This window comes from Myotis myotis, unplaced genomic scaffold, assembly GCF_014108235.1.
Source record: "Myotis myotis isolate mMyoMyo1 unplaced genomic scaffold, mMyoMyo1.p scaffold_m19_p_10, whole genome shotgun sequence".
Taxonomy (NCBI): Eukaryota; Metazoa; Chordata; class Mammalia; order Chiroptera; family Vespertilionidae; genus Myotis; species Myotis myotis.
Genome location: NW_023416314.1, coordinates 39,848,122 through 39,864,154, shown reverse-complemented (window position 1 = coordinate 39,864,154; position 16,033 = coordinate 39,848,122). Strand labels below are relative to the sequence as shown.

Below are 16,033 nucleotides of genomic sequence, written 5' to 3'. Positions count from 1 at the left end.
CTGCCCCCAGCCCCTCCTCCGGTTCAATAATTTGCTAAAGCAGCTCACAGGACTCAGGAGAGCGCTTTATTTACTATTACCGGATTATTATAAAGGATAATAACTCAGGAACAGTAAAATGGAAGAGATGCACAGAGCAAGGGATGGGCAAAGGGGTGCAGAGCGGAGCTTCCGTGCCCTCTCAGCCACACCACCTCCCGGCATTCCCATGCTCCACCCACCCAGAAGCTCTCTGAACCCTGTTGGTTAGGGTGATGAGGAGGCTTCATTATCACGTGGGTATGATTGATTAGATCACTGGCCATTGGTGATTGAACTCAATCTCCAGCCCCTCTTCCATCCCTGGAGATGAGGGGATGGGGCTGACAGTGCCAAGACCAAATCAAGGCTTTGGCGACCAGCCACCATCCTGAAGTTCCCTAGGGGCCTGCCAAGAGTCAACTCATTAGAACAAGAGATGCTCTATCACTCAGGAAATTCCAAGGGGTTTAGGAGCTCTGTGTCAGGAACCAGGGGCAAAGACAAATTATGTATATTTTTATGGCACACATAACGTTTACCATTTAGTCCTTTCGAATGTGTAATTCAGTGACATTAAGCACATTCACGGTGTTGTGCAACCATCACCATTATCCATCTCCAGAACTTTATCTTCCCAAACTGAAACACTGTGCCCATTAAACCACTCCCTCCCTCAGCCCCAGGTGACCACTATTCTTCTCTCTGTGTCATGAATTTGACTCTTCTGGGTACCTCACGCAAGTGGAATCCTACAGTATTTGTCCTTTTGCATCTGGCTTATTTCACTTGCATAATGTTTTCAAGGTTCATCCATGGTGTAGCATGTACCGGAATTCCCTTGCTTTTTAAGGCTGAGTAATATTCTGTTTATGGGTGGATATACCAGCTTGTTGATCCGTTCTTCTGTTGGTGGATAGTTAGGTTGTTTCTACCTTTTGGCTACTGTGAATAATGCCGCTGTGGACATTGGTGTATAAATATCTGTTTGAGCCACTGCTTTGAATTCTTTTCACCTGGAAGTGAAATTGCTGGATCTTATGGTAACTCTGTTTTTCTTTTTCTGAGGAACTTCCAGCTGTTTTTCACAGCAGCTGCACCATTTTACATTCCCACCAGCAGTGGACAGGGTTCCAATTTGTCCACATCCTCTCCAATACTTGCTATTTCCTAGTTTTTTAAATAATAGCCATCCTAATGAATGTGAAGTGGTAGCTCATTGTGTTTTTGTTGTTGTTGCTATCCTTTCCCAAGGATATTTTTATCATTGATTTTTTTTTAATTTTTTAGTGAGAATAGAAGAAAGGGAAGGAGGGAGTGAGGGAGATGGGGTGGGAGGGGGTGGGGGAGAAACATTGATGTGAGAGAGACACATTGATTGGTTGCCTCCCGCATGTGCCCCAACCAGGGCCAGGGATGGAACCTGCAACCTAGGTACATGCCCTTGACCAGGAATCGAACCCCCAACCCTTCAGTGCTGAGTCCAATGCTCTAACCATTTAGCACACCAGCCAGGGCTCATTGTGGTTTTGATTTGCATTTTCCTAATGATTAGTGACTTTGATCATCTTTCCATGTGCTTATTGGCCGTTTGGATATTTTCTTTGGAGAAATGTCCATTCAGGTCGTTTGCCAGCATTTGAATTGAGTCCTGTTTATTGTTGTTGAATTGTAGCAGCTCTTTATATATTCTGAATGTTAACCCCTTATCAGATATATGCAACCCCCAACTCCCATTCTGTGGGTTGTCTTTTTATTCTGTTGATAGTGTCTTTTGGTGGACACAAGTTTTTAATTGTGATAAATTCTAATTTATCTATTTTTTTTCTGTTGTTGCCTGTGATTTTGGTGTCATTTTGGTCAGGGCTGTTTTGATTGCAAATGACAATGCAACTAGCTTGGGCAATAAAGGTACTAGATTATGTAAAGAAAGGGTCCAAAGTAGACCTACATCAGACATGGCTGGAGCCAGCACTGACAGGATGCCATCAGCACTCTCCTTTTGCATTCTTTCTAATGACTTCCTACTAGCTTCTTACATTCTCATCCAAGATCTTTCCAGAAGCACCAGGTGTCCAGGGCCCTCACAGCTAATCATCCTGGAGGAAAGGGGAGAGAACCTTTCATCTGGTTCTACCAAAACTCCTGGAACAGACTCTAACTGGCTTCCCCCGAACCAATCACTGCTCACGGGTCTGGATGGATGCTCTGATTGATCAGCTTTGGGTCAGGTGCCCCCCTTGAATGAACAAGGTTACCAGGGAATGGGGGAGGGGACTCCCCATAGCAAGAAATGCTTGACAGGCAAACTTTCCTCTCCAGAGGGTCATGAGGTTCACCTTGAAAGGGCATTTCTCACCTTCCTCACCTTCCCGTGTGGCTCACCTTCCCGTTGGGGGCACTGGAAGAAGTAGAGGGAACCCTTTTAGTTGGTCCCTGGAGGAGACAGCATTTCTGGAGCTGCCCTGCAGCTGTGGGGAGGAGGAGCCCTACAGCTAGTGGGAGGGTGAGCCCCGGTCAAGCTGGGTCCCAGGCAGTCAGGCAGAGCAATAGAGCGGTGGGTTTTCCTAGCCCTGGTGTATTGCAGGAGCTAAGAACATGGACTCTGGAGTTAAACTGCTTGAGTTCACAGCCCAGTAACCATTCATTCTATCTGTGCCACCTTGGGCAAGTCAGCTAACCCCTCTGTGCCTGGTGTAAAATGGAGATAAAACCAGTTTTGTCCTCTCGCGGGGACTAAGTATAATATGCATCCGGCACACAGTAAGGTTCAATAATTGTCTCATTATCCTGCTTGGACCTCTTTTCCAACCACATTTACTGGTGCACTGGCAGCTCCAGCTGTGTTCACCTTCCTCCAAGGCGCCTCATGCAGCCTCTGCCCTTGCTGTTCCCTCTGCCCGAAATGTCTTTGCCCCCACGTACGCTTGGCCATTTCATGGTTGCCTCCTCCGCTGAGCCTTCCGTGCCTGCAGAGCCGTCTCTTCGCCTGAGCCCCCTGAGGACTCTGCAGCATGATGTCTGCCTAGGATTATGGACCTTCAGGTGCATGCCCCTTGTCTACAGTGAGCTCCTGAGGACAGAGCCTGGGTCTCCTTGTCGCTGAGTCCACAGCGGGAGCCTGCCAGCTGCAGATGTGGGGAGAGGGCAGTCTAGGGGCAGAAACAGCACTGACCATGGAGCAAAGGAAAACACGGCCGGTCCCAGGAACTGAAAGTGGCTCAGAGCCCTGCAGGTCACGTGGGGATGGGTGTTGAGAACAGAGAGGTCAGCAGGGCTGGTTTGCCTTGATTCTCAGGCACAGAGAAGCCATAAAATACTTGGGCAGCGGAGTGATGAGGTCAGATTTTTGCTGAGCAAATACCCCTCTGGCTGCAGAAAGGAAGTGGACTGGTCAGGGAGATAGATGGAAGACGGAGAGCGTGAGGTGGCTGCAGTCAGGCTGAGGTACGGACAACAGGATGAGAGCATGGACAGTTTCACGGAAGGGGACAGTAAGGATGGAGACCAAGCAGGGCGTGGTGACTGATTTGAAATGGGGCCTCAGTTTCGTCAATGTAAGAAACGTCCAAACCTGTAAGGATTTTTTTATGAGTTTATTTGAGCCGAACGGACAATAGTTGCCAGGAAGTAAAATCTCAATGGATTGAGAAAACGCTCCAGAAAATGGCAATTTTACTGTTTATCTTATACATCAGGATCAAAGGGCAGGATGTAAGGGGGTTACATGAAATTCATTGGTGATAGATTAAGGAGACGGGAGAGAGCAAAGGGGCCGGGGACCTCTGGGATTGGATACATATAAAACGATCAAACACATACTTTTATTTTTTATCTTACAAAATATAAAATGCTTAGACACATTGGTGGGTATAGGATAGTTAATAGTCAACAATTAGCACAATAACAATGAGGGTGTTTGTGATCTCTGTTCTGGTGAAGTGGTGGTGCCCTTGGGAGTCTGGAAAAATAAGGAAATGACCCTGACATTCCAAAGGCCTGTTACCCTCCGTGCAAAAAGATAATAGCCAGTTTAGGTAAAGATTGACCTTTGTCAGGGACGATCCTGGCCTAGGACGTGACTGCCCGCCATGACCTGCTTTTAGTTAGAAAGTTTTCATTTCAGATCATCCTATGTGGTTACTTTAGGTCTCTGAGTTTGTAAGGCCGCCATGCAGGCCTCCCCTGAGCTCCCCTGTGAACCCTTTTTCATCCTCACTTTTCCCACCAGGGAAATGGCAATGAGCAGGCCTTGCCCCACTGGCTTCTCCCGGGAGATTGGAAGATGCCAGGGACCTGGCACTGACCACGTTAAACAGTTACATATCTCCCGTGTGGTCCCATGTTCTCCCCCAGCCCATCCCCCACACAGGTAGGACCCAGTCAAGCACAAGGCCAGACACTGAGGAGGCTGGGTCGAGTCTGCCAGCCCCAGGGACCAGAGCCAGGCCTCCCCACCAGCCCCACCCTGGCTGAGCTGTGCTGATAGGACATAGGACTCTGTTGGGCAGGGTGGAGCCCAGGCTACTCCACCAGAGAAGGGACCAGCCCACACCCACAGTTCCCTGGAGCAGGTGGCACGTGGTTCCTTCCTGTTTGTCCTCCTCGGCCATGCCTTGTAGAGACACGGACCGATGTGGGAGGGGAGTACGCCTTGGGAACAATGCTGAACACAAGGGACAGGCCAGGGACAGGCTGTGCTGTAGGAGCTCCAGTCACCAGCTGGGTGTCCTCAGGAATCGGGAACCCAGCTGCCCGGCAGCAGGGCCAGGTCTGGGACCCAAGCATTCTGTCTTCTACAGCTGACACCCCTCGGCCAGATCGCTGTGTTTATATCCCAGGAGCCCAATGCCTCTCCTCTCTGAGCTCTGGTTTCCCCAGCTGCAAGCTGGTGTGGAGAAGGAGAGGGGAGAACTCCAGAAGCTCTGAGGGCTCCCTCCCTAGTCGGAGATGGGAGGGCCTGCATGGGCCTGGCAGTAGGAGCAAGTCATCCTTCCAGACTCCTCCAAGTCCCCATGTACCAAAGCCAGGCCCTTCCTTCCCCAGGAGAGGGGGCAGACTGGAGAAACAGGCTTGGGAATGGGGTCCCAAGGCAGGAGCCCCAAGGGGCACACTAAAGGGCTATAGGCCATCCTCTTGTCTGTTCTGGACCCTGGTTACCCTCCGTGACCTGAGGACTGGAGTAGGGCATCTCTGAGAAGCCATGCCTCCTCCCAATCTGTCTTTCTAGCATTCTGGCTGCCAGGGCTGTGGAGGGGTGTGTAGAAGAGGGATGAAAGGTTGCTATGAACCTGGCATTCGGGGCCCCTGATTGGGCCCGATCCCCAGCCCAGACTGGAGCCTCTCTGTTCCAGGGGAGGGTCCCACTTCAGACCCTACTGTCTCTGACCTGGATTATAACCACATCTAATCTGTCCTCCATGCAGCAGCACATGGGATCCCTAAACCTCAAAATTTGATCACACCTCTGCCCTGCTTTACAAGCCATGAAGGGCTCCTTGGCTGGCACACACAATGCAGATGCCAAATGGGTGGCCTGGCATGTGAGGCCCATCCGGACCTGGCTCTGATGACCTATAAACACAAACACTTGCAGAACCCCCATGCCCTCCCATCTCCAGCAGCTCACCCTGCCAGGAACACTCTCCACTTCCTTGTCCACACTCCACCAAAGAATCACCTCCTCCAGGGAGCCTTCCTTGATATCCCAGGCAGGGAGAGAGGCCTCCTCTGTCTTCCCAAAGATCCCTGAGAAGCCTCAGCAGGGGGTCCTGTGTTCTTAACACACTCTCCACATGCAACAGCACACTCTTCTTCCCAGGAACCACCGTGTCACTGCTGACCTCTCACACTACACTCTGAGCCAGGCAGTTGCCCCAGTCACCCTCCGATGCCTATATAACCCTGCTCCTTCCACACCACATGGAGTTGGCTACAAATGGGGCCCCAGTCCCCCGTGGCTGATGTTTGAGGGTGAGGATCTGGGGCTTGGTGGAAGGCGGTCCAGCTGATTGGACGACCACTGAGTGACTGGGGCCTTGGTAACACTCTACGCTTTTGGCAGCCTCAGTTTCCTCTTCCAAAAATGGTGAGAGACCATGCTGCCCTTCTCACCACCCCACCCCCACAGGACCCAAGCAGGGGATGAGACAGGACAGAGGCAAAGGGCTTTGTCCTCAGATTGGGAAATGGTCATGGCCCCCTGGCCTCATGCCTGGTTTATGGGCTCCACCACCAGGATCCCTCGCTGGACATCAGCACTAGAATTGCCCAGTGGGAATGAAGATCCGCTGATGAGTAGTCTTGGGGCGGTCTCTGTGGTGTCCTGAGGCTTGGTGGCTCCGAGGCAGGCCAGACTAGGGGAGAAGCATTGCCGAGGGGCAGATCTCAGGGGTTCATGCGACAAAGCATGCCTCCCATGGAGCTTTCTCAAGGTGGAATGTGGTGGCCTCGGAGGGAAGGCGTGAGCTCCCTATCATGGGAAGTATGCAAGCAGAGGCCAGACAAGTCCTGTCAAAGAGGATTCAGGGGGCCTCCTTCTCTCAGAGGCTGGGGAGAACTCTGGGTCAGATGCTCTTGAGGCCTCTCTGGCCCTGAGGGTCCAGAGCTAGAGTCCTGTCATTGACATCTGGACGTTGGGGTCCAGTTTGGTCTATTTCTTCCAGGTCAGCTTGGGTGCTGGCGATGGTGAGCAGGGCCAAGGCAGGGGGCTGTCTTTCATGGGAGAGGAGCGGTTCTCAGGCTTCCTCCACACCCAAACCTTTCCTGTAAGAGCCATGACAAAGCTGCCTACCTTTGGGGCCCCAGTGTGTGAAACCCTCAAGCAGAGCTGGTGGTCTGCCCTCTGGAGGGTCAGGGGCTGGGGTACCCAGGAAGGCTCAGGGGTGCTTTATTTCCCTCTTAACAAGTCCTCCCTGTCATCATCCAAGACAAAGGATTTTTACAATCTTATTGATCCAGGCAGCACCAAGGACAGAGCCACATGGCTCATCTGTACAGACTGGGTTCCCTCCTTCAACATTTCCCTGCGCTTTTTGGGAGCTGGCACCTATGCTGGTCTCTGGGGCCCCAGGGACAAAGCAGACCTTGTACCCAATTCCTAAGAGAATTACAGAATGGAGGGAGTGTGACTGACACTGATCCTTGGACTGGTCTTTTCTCCCCTATCTCCTGGCCACCATTTCTTTGTCCTTTCTCAGGCCACTGTGTTCCTGAGAGGCAGGTGGCATGGTGGGTTTACTAGACACTTTGGGCAAGTTCCTAATTTCTCTGGCCTCTGTTTTCCCACAGGGAATTGTCACTCTCTTCCTGGGTACAGGCTTTATCATTATTCAGACCTGCATCCTAGTCCTGGCCCATCACTGACTCGCTGTGCCACCCTAAGCAAGTCTCTAAGCCTGTTTCCTCATCTCTAAAATTGGGACAGCCCTAGCTGGTTTGGCTCAGTGGATAGAGCGTCAGCCTGCAGACTGAAGGGTCCCAGGTTCGATTCTGGCCAAGGGCACATGCCCAGGTTGTGGGTTTGATCCCCAGTGGGGGTCATGTAGGAGGCAGCCAATCAATGATTCTCTTTCATCATTGATATTCCTATCTCTCTCTCCCTCTCCCTTCCTCTCTGAAATCAATAAAAATATATTTTTAAAAAAATAAAATTGGGACAATAGCCCTAACTGGTTTGGCTCAGTGGATTAGAGCATTGGCCTGTGGACTGAAGGGTCCCAGGTTCAATTCCGGTCAAGGGCATGTACCTTGGCTGTGGGCACATCCCCAGTAGGGAGTGTGCAGGAGGCAGCTGATCAATGTTTCTCTCTCATTGATGTTTCTTACTCTGTATCCTTCTCCCTTGCTCTCTGTAAAAAATCAATAAAATATATTTTAAAAATAAAATAAAATAAAAAATAAAATTGGGACAATACAACTCACCACACAGGGTTGCTGTAAGAGCAAATGAGATCCTGCAGTAAAAGCAGTTAGCTCAGTGGCTGGCACCTGCCGAGTAGCCAAGACTGTAGCAGTGAAGCAGCTCAGGAAAGGGAGGCTCGGAGAGGTGGGGTGACCTCCCGGGTCACACAGCAAGCAGGAGGTGAATTAGGACAGGCACCCAGCTTTCCAGCTTTCCAGTTTCCTGCCCGGGACCGATGGAGATGACACAGTGGTTACTCTGGGAGCTGTTGGGGGCATTAGGCTTGACCTCACAGTCCCTCGGTCCCCGCCTGCCCCTCTGCTGGTGGCCTCCAGGTACATGGTCAGTTCTAGCCTCCCCTACAGGAATGTTAGGGTTCAGGGCCCAAAGCTGTGAATATATGCTGCGGGGAGAGGAGAGGGAAGCATGAGGTTGCAGGTCTACAGGCAGGACTCCTGATCTCACGTGACAGAACCTCAGGTCAAATGGACTGAGATACCACCCACAGGTCCATGGAAGGTGAAGCTTCAGGCACAGCTGGACAGGGCGCCCAGGAACCTGTGCATCTCTAGCTCTCAACTCTGTCATCCTTGGTTTACCTCGGACGGTGTCTGCAGAGCGGGGGACCGTGCCCGGCACACAGTTCACCCGGTGCCAGCAGCTCCAGGCTCACTTCCTACCAGCTTTGCAAACCCAGTGGGACATCTGCCTCCTTCCCAGTGTTCCAGCAAAAGCTCCAGAATTGACGGAGTCACCCAGTGAAGGCCTCCCATCCACCCCTGAGCCAGTGGTGGGGCCTGAGGAGCCCCCTCTTCCCTCATTGGCAGGCCTGGGTCACAGGCCCACCACGCCCAGATCCTCAAGACTCCAGGCAAGGAAGGAGGGGGTCCCGCAAAGGAACAACAGGAGGTGGGGCCCTAATCATCAGCGGGGGGCTAGGAATTGGGTGGGAAGAAACTACTGAGAAGAGGGATGACTGCCAGCAGGGCAGGCCAGGCGGCTGGACCTGGGCCACCTCCTCCCAGCCGACTGGAGCCTGGCTATCTGGGAGGATGGGCGGGTCCTGAAGACACCAAAGGAGGCTGTCGGCCAACTGCACTGCTTGCAGCTAAATGGCTGGTTCTTTCTTAAAGAGAGACCCAAGTGATACATCTCCACAGGGAAAAAACAGAACATCCTGGGGGGTCCAGGCAAAGAACAAAGACCCTCCCACACCAGCTCCCGGGAAAAGGGATTTATGGGAGGGTCTTGGGATCTCCCAGAGCCCTGGGTGGGAGGAGCTGCCGCCCCAAGGGCATGACTAGTTAAACCAGGCACCACAGACTCTCCCTCTTCTGTCACTGCTGCCTTCTGAGCCCTGTCTCTCCCTCTCTCTCCCTCCTATCTCTATCTCTATCTCTATCTCTATCTCTATCTCTATCTCTATCTATCTCTATCTCTATCTCTGTCTCCCAAGGCCACTTGTGACTTCTCAGCCCTGGGCTCACCAGGGCCATCACGGTGTCTGGCCTCCTCATCTCATTTCCAAGGCAGAACTGTTGCTGACTTTGCCAACCTCAGCTTCCTCATCCGTAGCGTGGAGATGGGCATTGTGAAGAGGAAATGAGATGTGGCTTGAAAAGCATTTTGCACAGAGCTTGGTGCAGTCCATGTCCAGATTGTGGTGGGGATGACGTGAGCTCAGTGATGGACAGCTGGGCCTGGCACATAGTAGAGGCGCGGGAGAGGCCAGTTCCCTCTTTGCTCAGCCCGTAGAGGCTGGAGAGAAACCAAAGGAAGCAGCTCGGGCCCCAAATTCCCCAAAGCTGCAGCTTCCCCTTCCCTGCACTCAAAATGGTTGTTTCGGTTCCCGCTTTAATTCTTGTTGAAACAGAGGTGAGGAGGGGAAGTGGGAAAGAGAAGAGAAATCAGCTTTCCTGCCCTCCCTGTGCCCTCCTCCTGCCAGGTTTGCCTGCTTTTGTGGTCAGCCTGCTACCACAGCTGAGACCAAAACTCCAAAAGGACGTGGCTCGGCCCCTGCCCACTGTCTTCTGGGTGCCAGAGAGATACTGGCCTCGGGAGCCTGGCCTCAGGCTGGCCTGAGGTAGACTTCAGGGGGCTGGATGCTGCCTGGGGCAGGGATGGGTTGGTGACTGGAGCATAGAGGACGTGATCACCCTGTCCGAGAGGCACCGTGATTCGCCCTGTCCATCAGCCAGAGATGCAGGGTCATCGAGGGTAGGCAGCCCGTGCCAGGTCACACAGCAATTGGTGGTGGATCCCGGCTTGTCTGACTCCTCAGGGGAAGGAAGCTGAGTCTTGCCCCCGCCATCCTGTGCCTTTGCTGCTAGATTCACAGGCCAGGGGCTGGGCAAGGGGGATTCCGGGCTAATTTCCCAGCAGCCAGGCCAGCCAAGGTTGGGAGGCCTCTTCCCACATCCAGCCTGGTCTGGGCTGGTTCCTGGCTGGCTGGCAGGTGTGACTCAGGCTTCCAGCTCCTGCCCCTGGCCAGCAGGCCTCCTCATCCCTTCCAGATATGAGGTCCTTGGGGCAGGGGCAGAGGAAGAAGGGAGGCTGCTAGGTCATCTGCAGGGTGTCCTGAGACCATAAGATCCAAGCAGCCCAAGGCGCTCCAACCCTTGTCAGCGCTTCCTTACGTCTAAACTGAATTGCTTCTGCAGCATAAACTGACCCGTGGTTGTTGCCGGAATTGTAAAAAGGTTGTCCCTTCTGTGGGGTGAGAGACTGCATTCAGTGTTTCTGCTAATAGTACCTGGAGGGGGAAGGTGTCCCGGCAGAGGAGACAACTTGCACATGGGCGGAGCGGCTGGGAAGCCAGGTGGGGAAGGCTGAGGCTGGGCAGTGGCACTGGGGCTCTGCTTGGGGGTTTTATGATGGGCCAGCGCCCTCAGGCCTCCCCTCTGGTCCCTCTTTGCTCACTCCTCCCATGCTCTGGCTGCAATATTTACCCTTCATTTCCCACACAAGGTAGGCCCAATCCCCACCTCAGTGCCCCCGCCTGGGATGTCTCTTCACTTTTCCAAGTCCAAGTCCCCTTGGCCCTTTAAGGCCCAGCAACAGACATGTCTTCTCCAGGGGCCCTTCCAGGTCCCTCCCTCCCAGGTGTACCTATGAGCCCTAACACCTGAACTGAGTCCCAAGCCCTGCCCTGAGGCTGACACCCCCAGGAATCCCTTGGAGCTGCTCCCATTCTTGGGACACACCCTGGTGGGTGTGACCACAGGAGTTCCGCAGAGAACTGGCTGCTGGACTGAAGGCCAGGCCTCCTTGCCCTTCTGGATCCCAGCCCAGCTCAAATCAGGCCAGGAGGTCCATGCTTCTAACCTGCACAAGCAGCCTCCTAGCAGACCTGAGAATGCAGTAGGTGTTCAATTCATGCACGACGGACCAAGTGTTTACCGGCAATTCAAACCTGAATGTTCTCAGTCTGGTTTAAACTTTTGGCCCTGACTTGGTTCCTCACTCTGCTGGCCTGTAAAATGGGTTCGGGGGTGAGGTCAGTGCTTATACTGTGCAGAATAAAAGGGTTCTTTCTCCCTGTGGCAGCTCATCCTCACCGCCTGCTGGTGGCCATTATGACCACATTCTACCAAGAAGGCCAGAATCACACAGTGAATAGGGGCCAAGATAGAGCAAGAATCTGGGCCCACAGCTTTGAGTCCTGGTTTGGCAGCAAGGAGGAGTCAGGGGAGGACTAGCACAGGCAGGGAGAACCTCACTCAGGTGAGTTCTCAGAGGCATCACCTCTAACCCCACAGCCCATACCTATCACTCCCAGTGAGCTCCGGGCCGGCCAAAGGGGAAATGTGGGAATATCTGATGGCAGATAGTAGGTGTGCAATAAATGCTTTTGGAGAAAAGGAAGAGATCTAAAAAGGGAGGGAGAGGGTGCATAAGTGGATAGCCACATAGAGGACTGGGCACGTCAGCGAATGAGCTATTCAATAAATGGAGAACAAGGTGGGGGTGGTGGGTGGAGGAGTGAGTGACTGGGAAGATGGCTCTGGGTGTAACAGCTGAAGGAGGAGTCGGAAGCTCTTTAGTCACTAACCTGTCCATTTGACAGATGAGAAGACTGAGAAGAGGCTGAGGAGAAAAGCAGCTGCTGAATCTATAGGGCTGACCTTTAATCAGCAGCCTCTGGTCTCCCTACTCCCCGCTCTCTCTCTCTACTCCTCATCACCCTCTTTCCTCCGCCGGGGTGGGAGGGTTCCGGGAAGGAGACCTTTCCTCGACCTCCTTGCTCCTCTTAGGCCCAGTTTCCGCTAGACCTTGGTGTTAGGGGTGTTAGGGAGGGGGTGTCCCCCACAGGGGCTATTTCAGTCCGAGACAGCCCTGCCAGGAAACAGAGGAAGCTGCCCGCCCATCAGAGGTGTCACAGCCTGGGCTGAGGGTGTGGAGCCTCATGTCTGGCTTCCCCTTGCTCCAACACACTCAGGGCCACCACGGCGCTTCAGGGACAGGAGGCTGCATGTGAGTGTTGGTGCATCTTGGGGCCGTGGGCCAGCGTGGAGTGGGGCTGGGGTCGGACACAGGGACTGTGACTTTGGGCAGGCAGGCTGGGCTTAGCACTGACCTAAAGGAGGTCCACAGAGTTGGGGGTGCCCAGAGGAAGGGACCCTACACAGCTGGGGGATCGGCAAAGGAAGAAGCACCCTGGCCGGTGAGCTCAGTTGGTTGAGCATCTTCCCGTGCACCCAGAGGTCACCAGTTCGATTCCATTCGTGGGTTCAGTTCCTGGGAGGCAACTGATCAATGTTCTCTCAGATCTCTCTCTCTCTCTCTCTCTCTCTCTCTCTCTCTCTCTCTCTCTCTCTCTCCCTTGTTCCCTCTCTAAAATCAGTGAAAACGTATTTTTAAAAAAAGGAAAGGAAGAAGCAAGATTGGATGTGGAGCTTGATGGACACAGGGTTTTGAGGAACAGAGATGGGGCGAATGGCACTTTGTGTGAAGGGAACAGTAAAGATGGGCGGCTGGGGAGGAAGCCTGGCTTGCTGGCCGTCTCGGTGTCTTGGGAACAGTGTGGTGGAGGGGCAGCGCTGAGGGCCTGGGGTACTTCAGCTGAGGCTCGAAGGCTCAGCAGAGGCTTGACTGTCAGGACAGGGCGTTGAGCTTTTCCCCAAAGGACAGAAGTGGCTGGGGTCTGAGCTGGTCTGGGCCTCAGGGTCTAAGAATGGGTGACAGATATGATGGCTGTGGGAACCAATGTCGCTGCTACATGGAGGCAGAGTCTCTCTCTCTCCTCTTTCCTCTCTCTCTCTCTCTCTCTCTCTCTCTCTCTCTCTCTCTCTCTCTCTCTCTCGGAACCAGCTCCTGCCAGGACTGGGAGAACAGCTCACCCCTCCTACGTCCTGGGAAGGCAGAATGGATGCGGGAGGCAGGTGACGGCCAGGCCTGGAGCAGACCTGAAGGTTTGCCCTGGATCCTCTCGTGCAGCACTGCATCCTGCACCGAAGTCAGAGGGGTCTCTGGGATGTGTCTGAGGGTGACAGGCCCCTCAAAGAAGGGTTCAGGGGCACAGCATGGTTCCTTCCACCAGCTTCCTCCTCCTCCCTAGGACCTTCTGCCCCAGCAGGCTGCTCTCCTCTCAGGCCCTGCCTGCTCCACCTTCCTCCCCACCTGGGAACTCCCCAAGCGTCCTCACACCCCGCTCCACCCAGGGCAACCCTCCTCGACCATCAGGGACTTGCTCTATCCTTCATCCTCTGAAAAGTCTCTTCCACCCTATAGATTGCACTGGTCTCGCCCCTCAGACTAGTCCATATACTGGGTAGGGCAAAAATAGGTTTACAGTTGTTATTCTAGATAATAAGACAATAACTAATAAATAAAAATATAAGAGTAAACCGTTTATTCTTGTAAACCTACCTTTACCGCACCCTGTATAAGTAAAGGTAAATGTGCGTATGTATTTCTGTATCTGTATCTACCTACCTTCGTCTGCATCTATATACTGTGTCCTCATGCACCCAGCAGGCAGAAGTACTCATTAAGTGCCTGGCATGCAGAAACCAGAAAATGAATGCATGAATGAAAGAACGGCCTGAACAATGAGTGAAGAGGCGAATGGATAAACTGTACTAATCTTGCCTTCCTGGCTACAGTGGGGGTATCGCCAAGCCTCCTCCTTGGCCTCCCCCTTGTGCCTAACTGGTGAGCTGGGCACCCAGCACTCCTAACTCATGGGATGACATCGACAAGAATCTTAGGTGACTTAAGGTGATATGGCTCATGATATAACAGACTGGAGAATCCAAACATCATCGTTTTGCAGTTGCCCAGAATCTGGGTAAAATATTTCCATAAAAATCAAATTTTAAGTTGGAAGAAATTAGTGTGGGGAGTTACGTTTTGCTCTATTATAACTTTTTAAAATCTCATAACTTTACTTAGCAGGTATATCCACATTAGGTATACCAATTGCCCTGTGCCAAGCACTGATCTTCACAGCAGCGCTATGAGGCAGGCACTATATTACCCCATTTTATAGACGGGGAAACGGAGGCATGGAGGTTGAGTAAGGAGCCTCAGGCCACACAGCTCACACGTGGCAGAGCCGGGATTTGAACCTGGGCATCTGGACCAGAGCCCATGTACTCAGCCTCAACCCTCTAGCACCCTCTGAGTGCATTTGCAGGACTTCATATTTTTTCTGGGCCTCAGTTTCTCCCATCTGTAACACAGAGAGAGGGGAGGATTTGACTCACTATCTCAATGGCAGGTCCACGGAGTTAAGTAGTGAATTCTCTGTGGACACCAGTAAATGTGAAAATGCCAATTGAGAAGTGAGCAACAAGAATCGCTCATCCACCAGGGGCAGGTCCTCCAGGCATCTGTGCTGCCGGCTCCCCCAAACGCCAGCCTGAAGGGATGACTGGAGGGATCAGGTGTAGGATAAAAACAGCAAGGCATGGTGTTTATTAAGCACCTGCTGCATGTCAGGCCCAGCATACATCTTTCTGATGAGGACATAGGCCCAGAAAAGGTAAGTGGAAACCCTGGGTTGAACAGCATGGCAGAAGGGAAGGCAGGATTTGAACCAAGCCTCCTGATTCTCTGAAGCTGGGCTTGGAACCGCTACGTTCCATGTCCATGGGCTACACCAAGATGCCTCCTGAGTCAGGTGGTTGGGCTCCGGCTCCAACTCCCACTTGGGCTCTGCCTCCAATTCACTAAGATTAAGAGGCCACTTCCCCCGACTGCGTCTGGATTCCCCTTCTATTAAGCTGTTGATGCGGTTGCTCCCTCTGCCGTCTGCCTTCAGGAAAGCTGTTTTCACTGTGGCCACCAGAGGGCGCTGTGGCTCTGCCAGACCAGCCTTTGTGGCCTTAAGTCAAGTGGAAGGAGGCTTAGGGAACTCCTAAATCACCTCCTTCCCTCATTTTACAGATAAGAAAACTGCAGCCAGAAGAAGGACCCTGGCTTTGGAAGGTGGAGCTCAGGCCAAGGAGGTAGATGCTGTCCTTGGTCGGCTCACGGTGCGTGAATATTTTGTTCATGTTGATTCATTAAGCGTTACCACGGCCCTCTGTCCTTGGGCCCGGGGCTGGGCTCAGACAGACCTGGCACCTCTCCTCAGGAGATTCCCAATCTGTGAAGGAGAGTCTAACAGGCAGGCCCACCAGGACCACCATCTCCGAACTCCAGGTGCCCGGGGAAGCCCTGGAGAGTATGATTTAGTGCCTCTAACCTCGTAACATCCTGAGAAGTAACATAGAGAAGTAACATTCCCCCATTTTTCAGATAGGAAAGCTGGCACTCAGAGAAGGTCTATCAATAGCTCAAGGTCACATAGCCAGTAAGTAAGATGGGATTCAAATCAAAGTCCATCCATCTCCACTTACAGAAGCGAGACATTTGACTCAGATTTGGAAGGATGACAGGAAGTTCAGCCCTAGCTGGTTTGGCTCAGTGGATAGAGTGTCAGCCTTTGGACTGAAGGGTCCCAGGTTCGATTCCGGTCAAGGGCACATGCCTGGGTTGTGGGCCCAATCCCCAGTAGGGGGCCTGCAGGAGGCAGCCAATCAATGATTCTCTCTCATCACTGATCTCTCTCTCTCCCCCCCTCCCCCTCCCTCTCCCTTCCTCTCTGAAATCAATTAAAAAATATAT

General features: G+C 52.8%; 1 protein-coding gene across 7 annotated transcripts in view; it reads left to right on the top strand.

Annotated features, from left to right (window-relative positions):
- Positions 1 to 16,033, top strand: part of P2RY6 (pyrimidinergic receptor P2Y6) — a 35,240-nt gene that overhangs the window by 16,367 nt on the left and 2,840 nt on the right. For 3 of the 7 annotated variants that reach the window (XM_036325043.1, XM_036325046.1, XM_036325044.1), the window contains exon 2: positions 15,311 to 15,399. The exons of 2 other annotated variants lie outside the window; for them this stretch is intronic. In XM_036325043.1, coding sequence (XP_036180936.1) covers positions 15,377 to 15,399 — 23 coding nt within the window. In that variant the 5' untranslated portion in view covers positions 15,311 to 15,376. Of the gene's footprint in view, positions 1 to 11,900; positions 12,395 to 15,310; positions 15,400 to 16,033 lie in introns of those variants that run through there. 2 more of the 7 variants (XM_036325045.1, XM_036325042.1) reach the window with 2 other exon arrangements.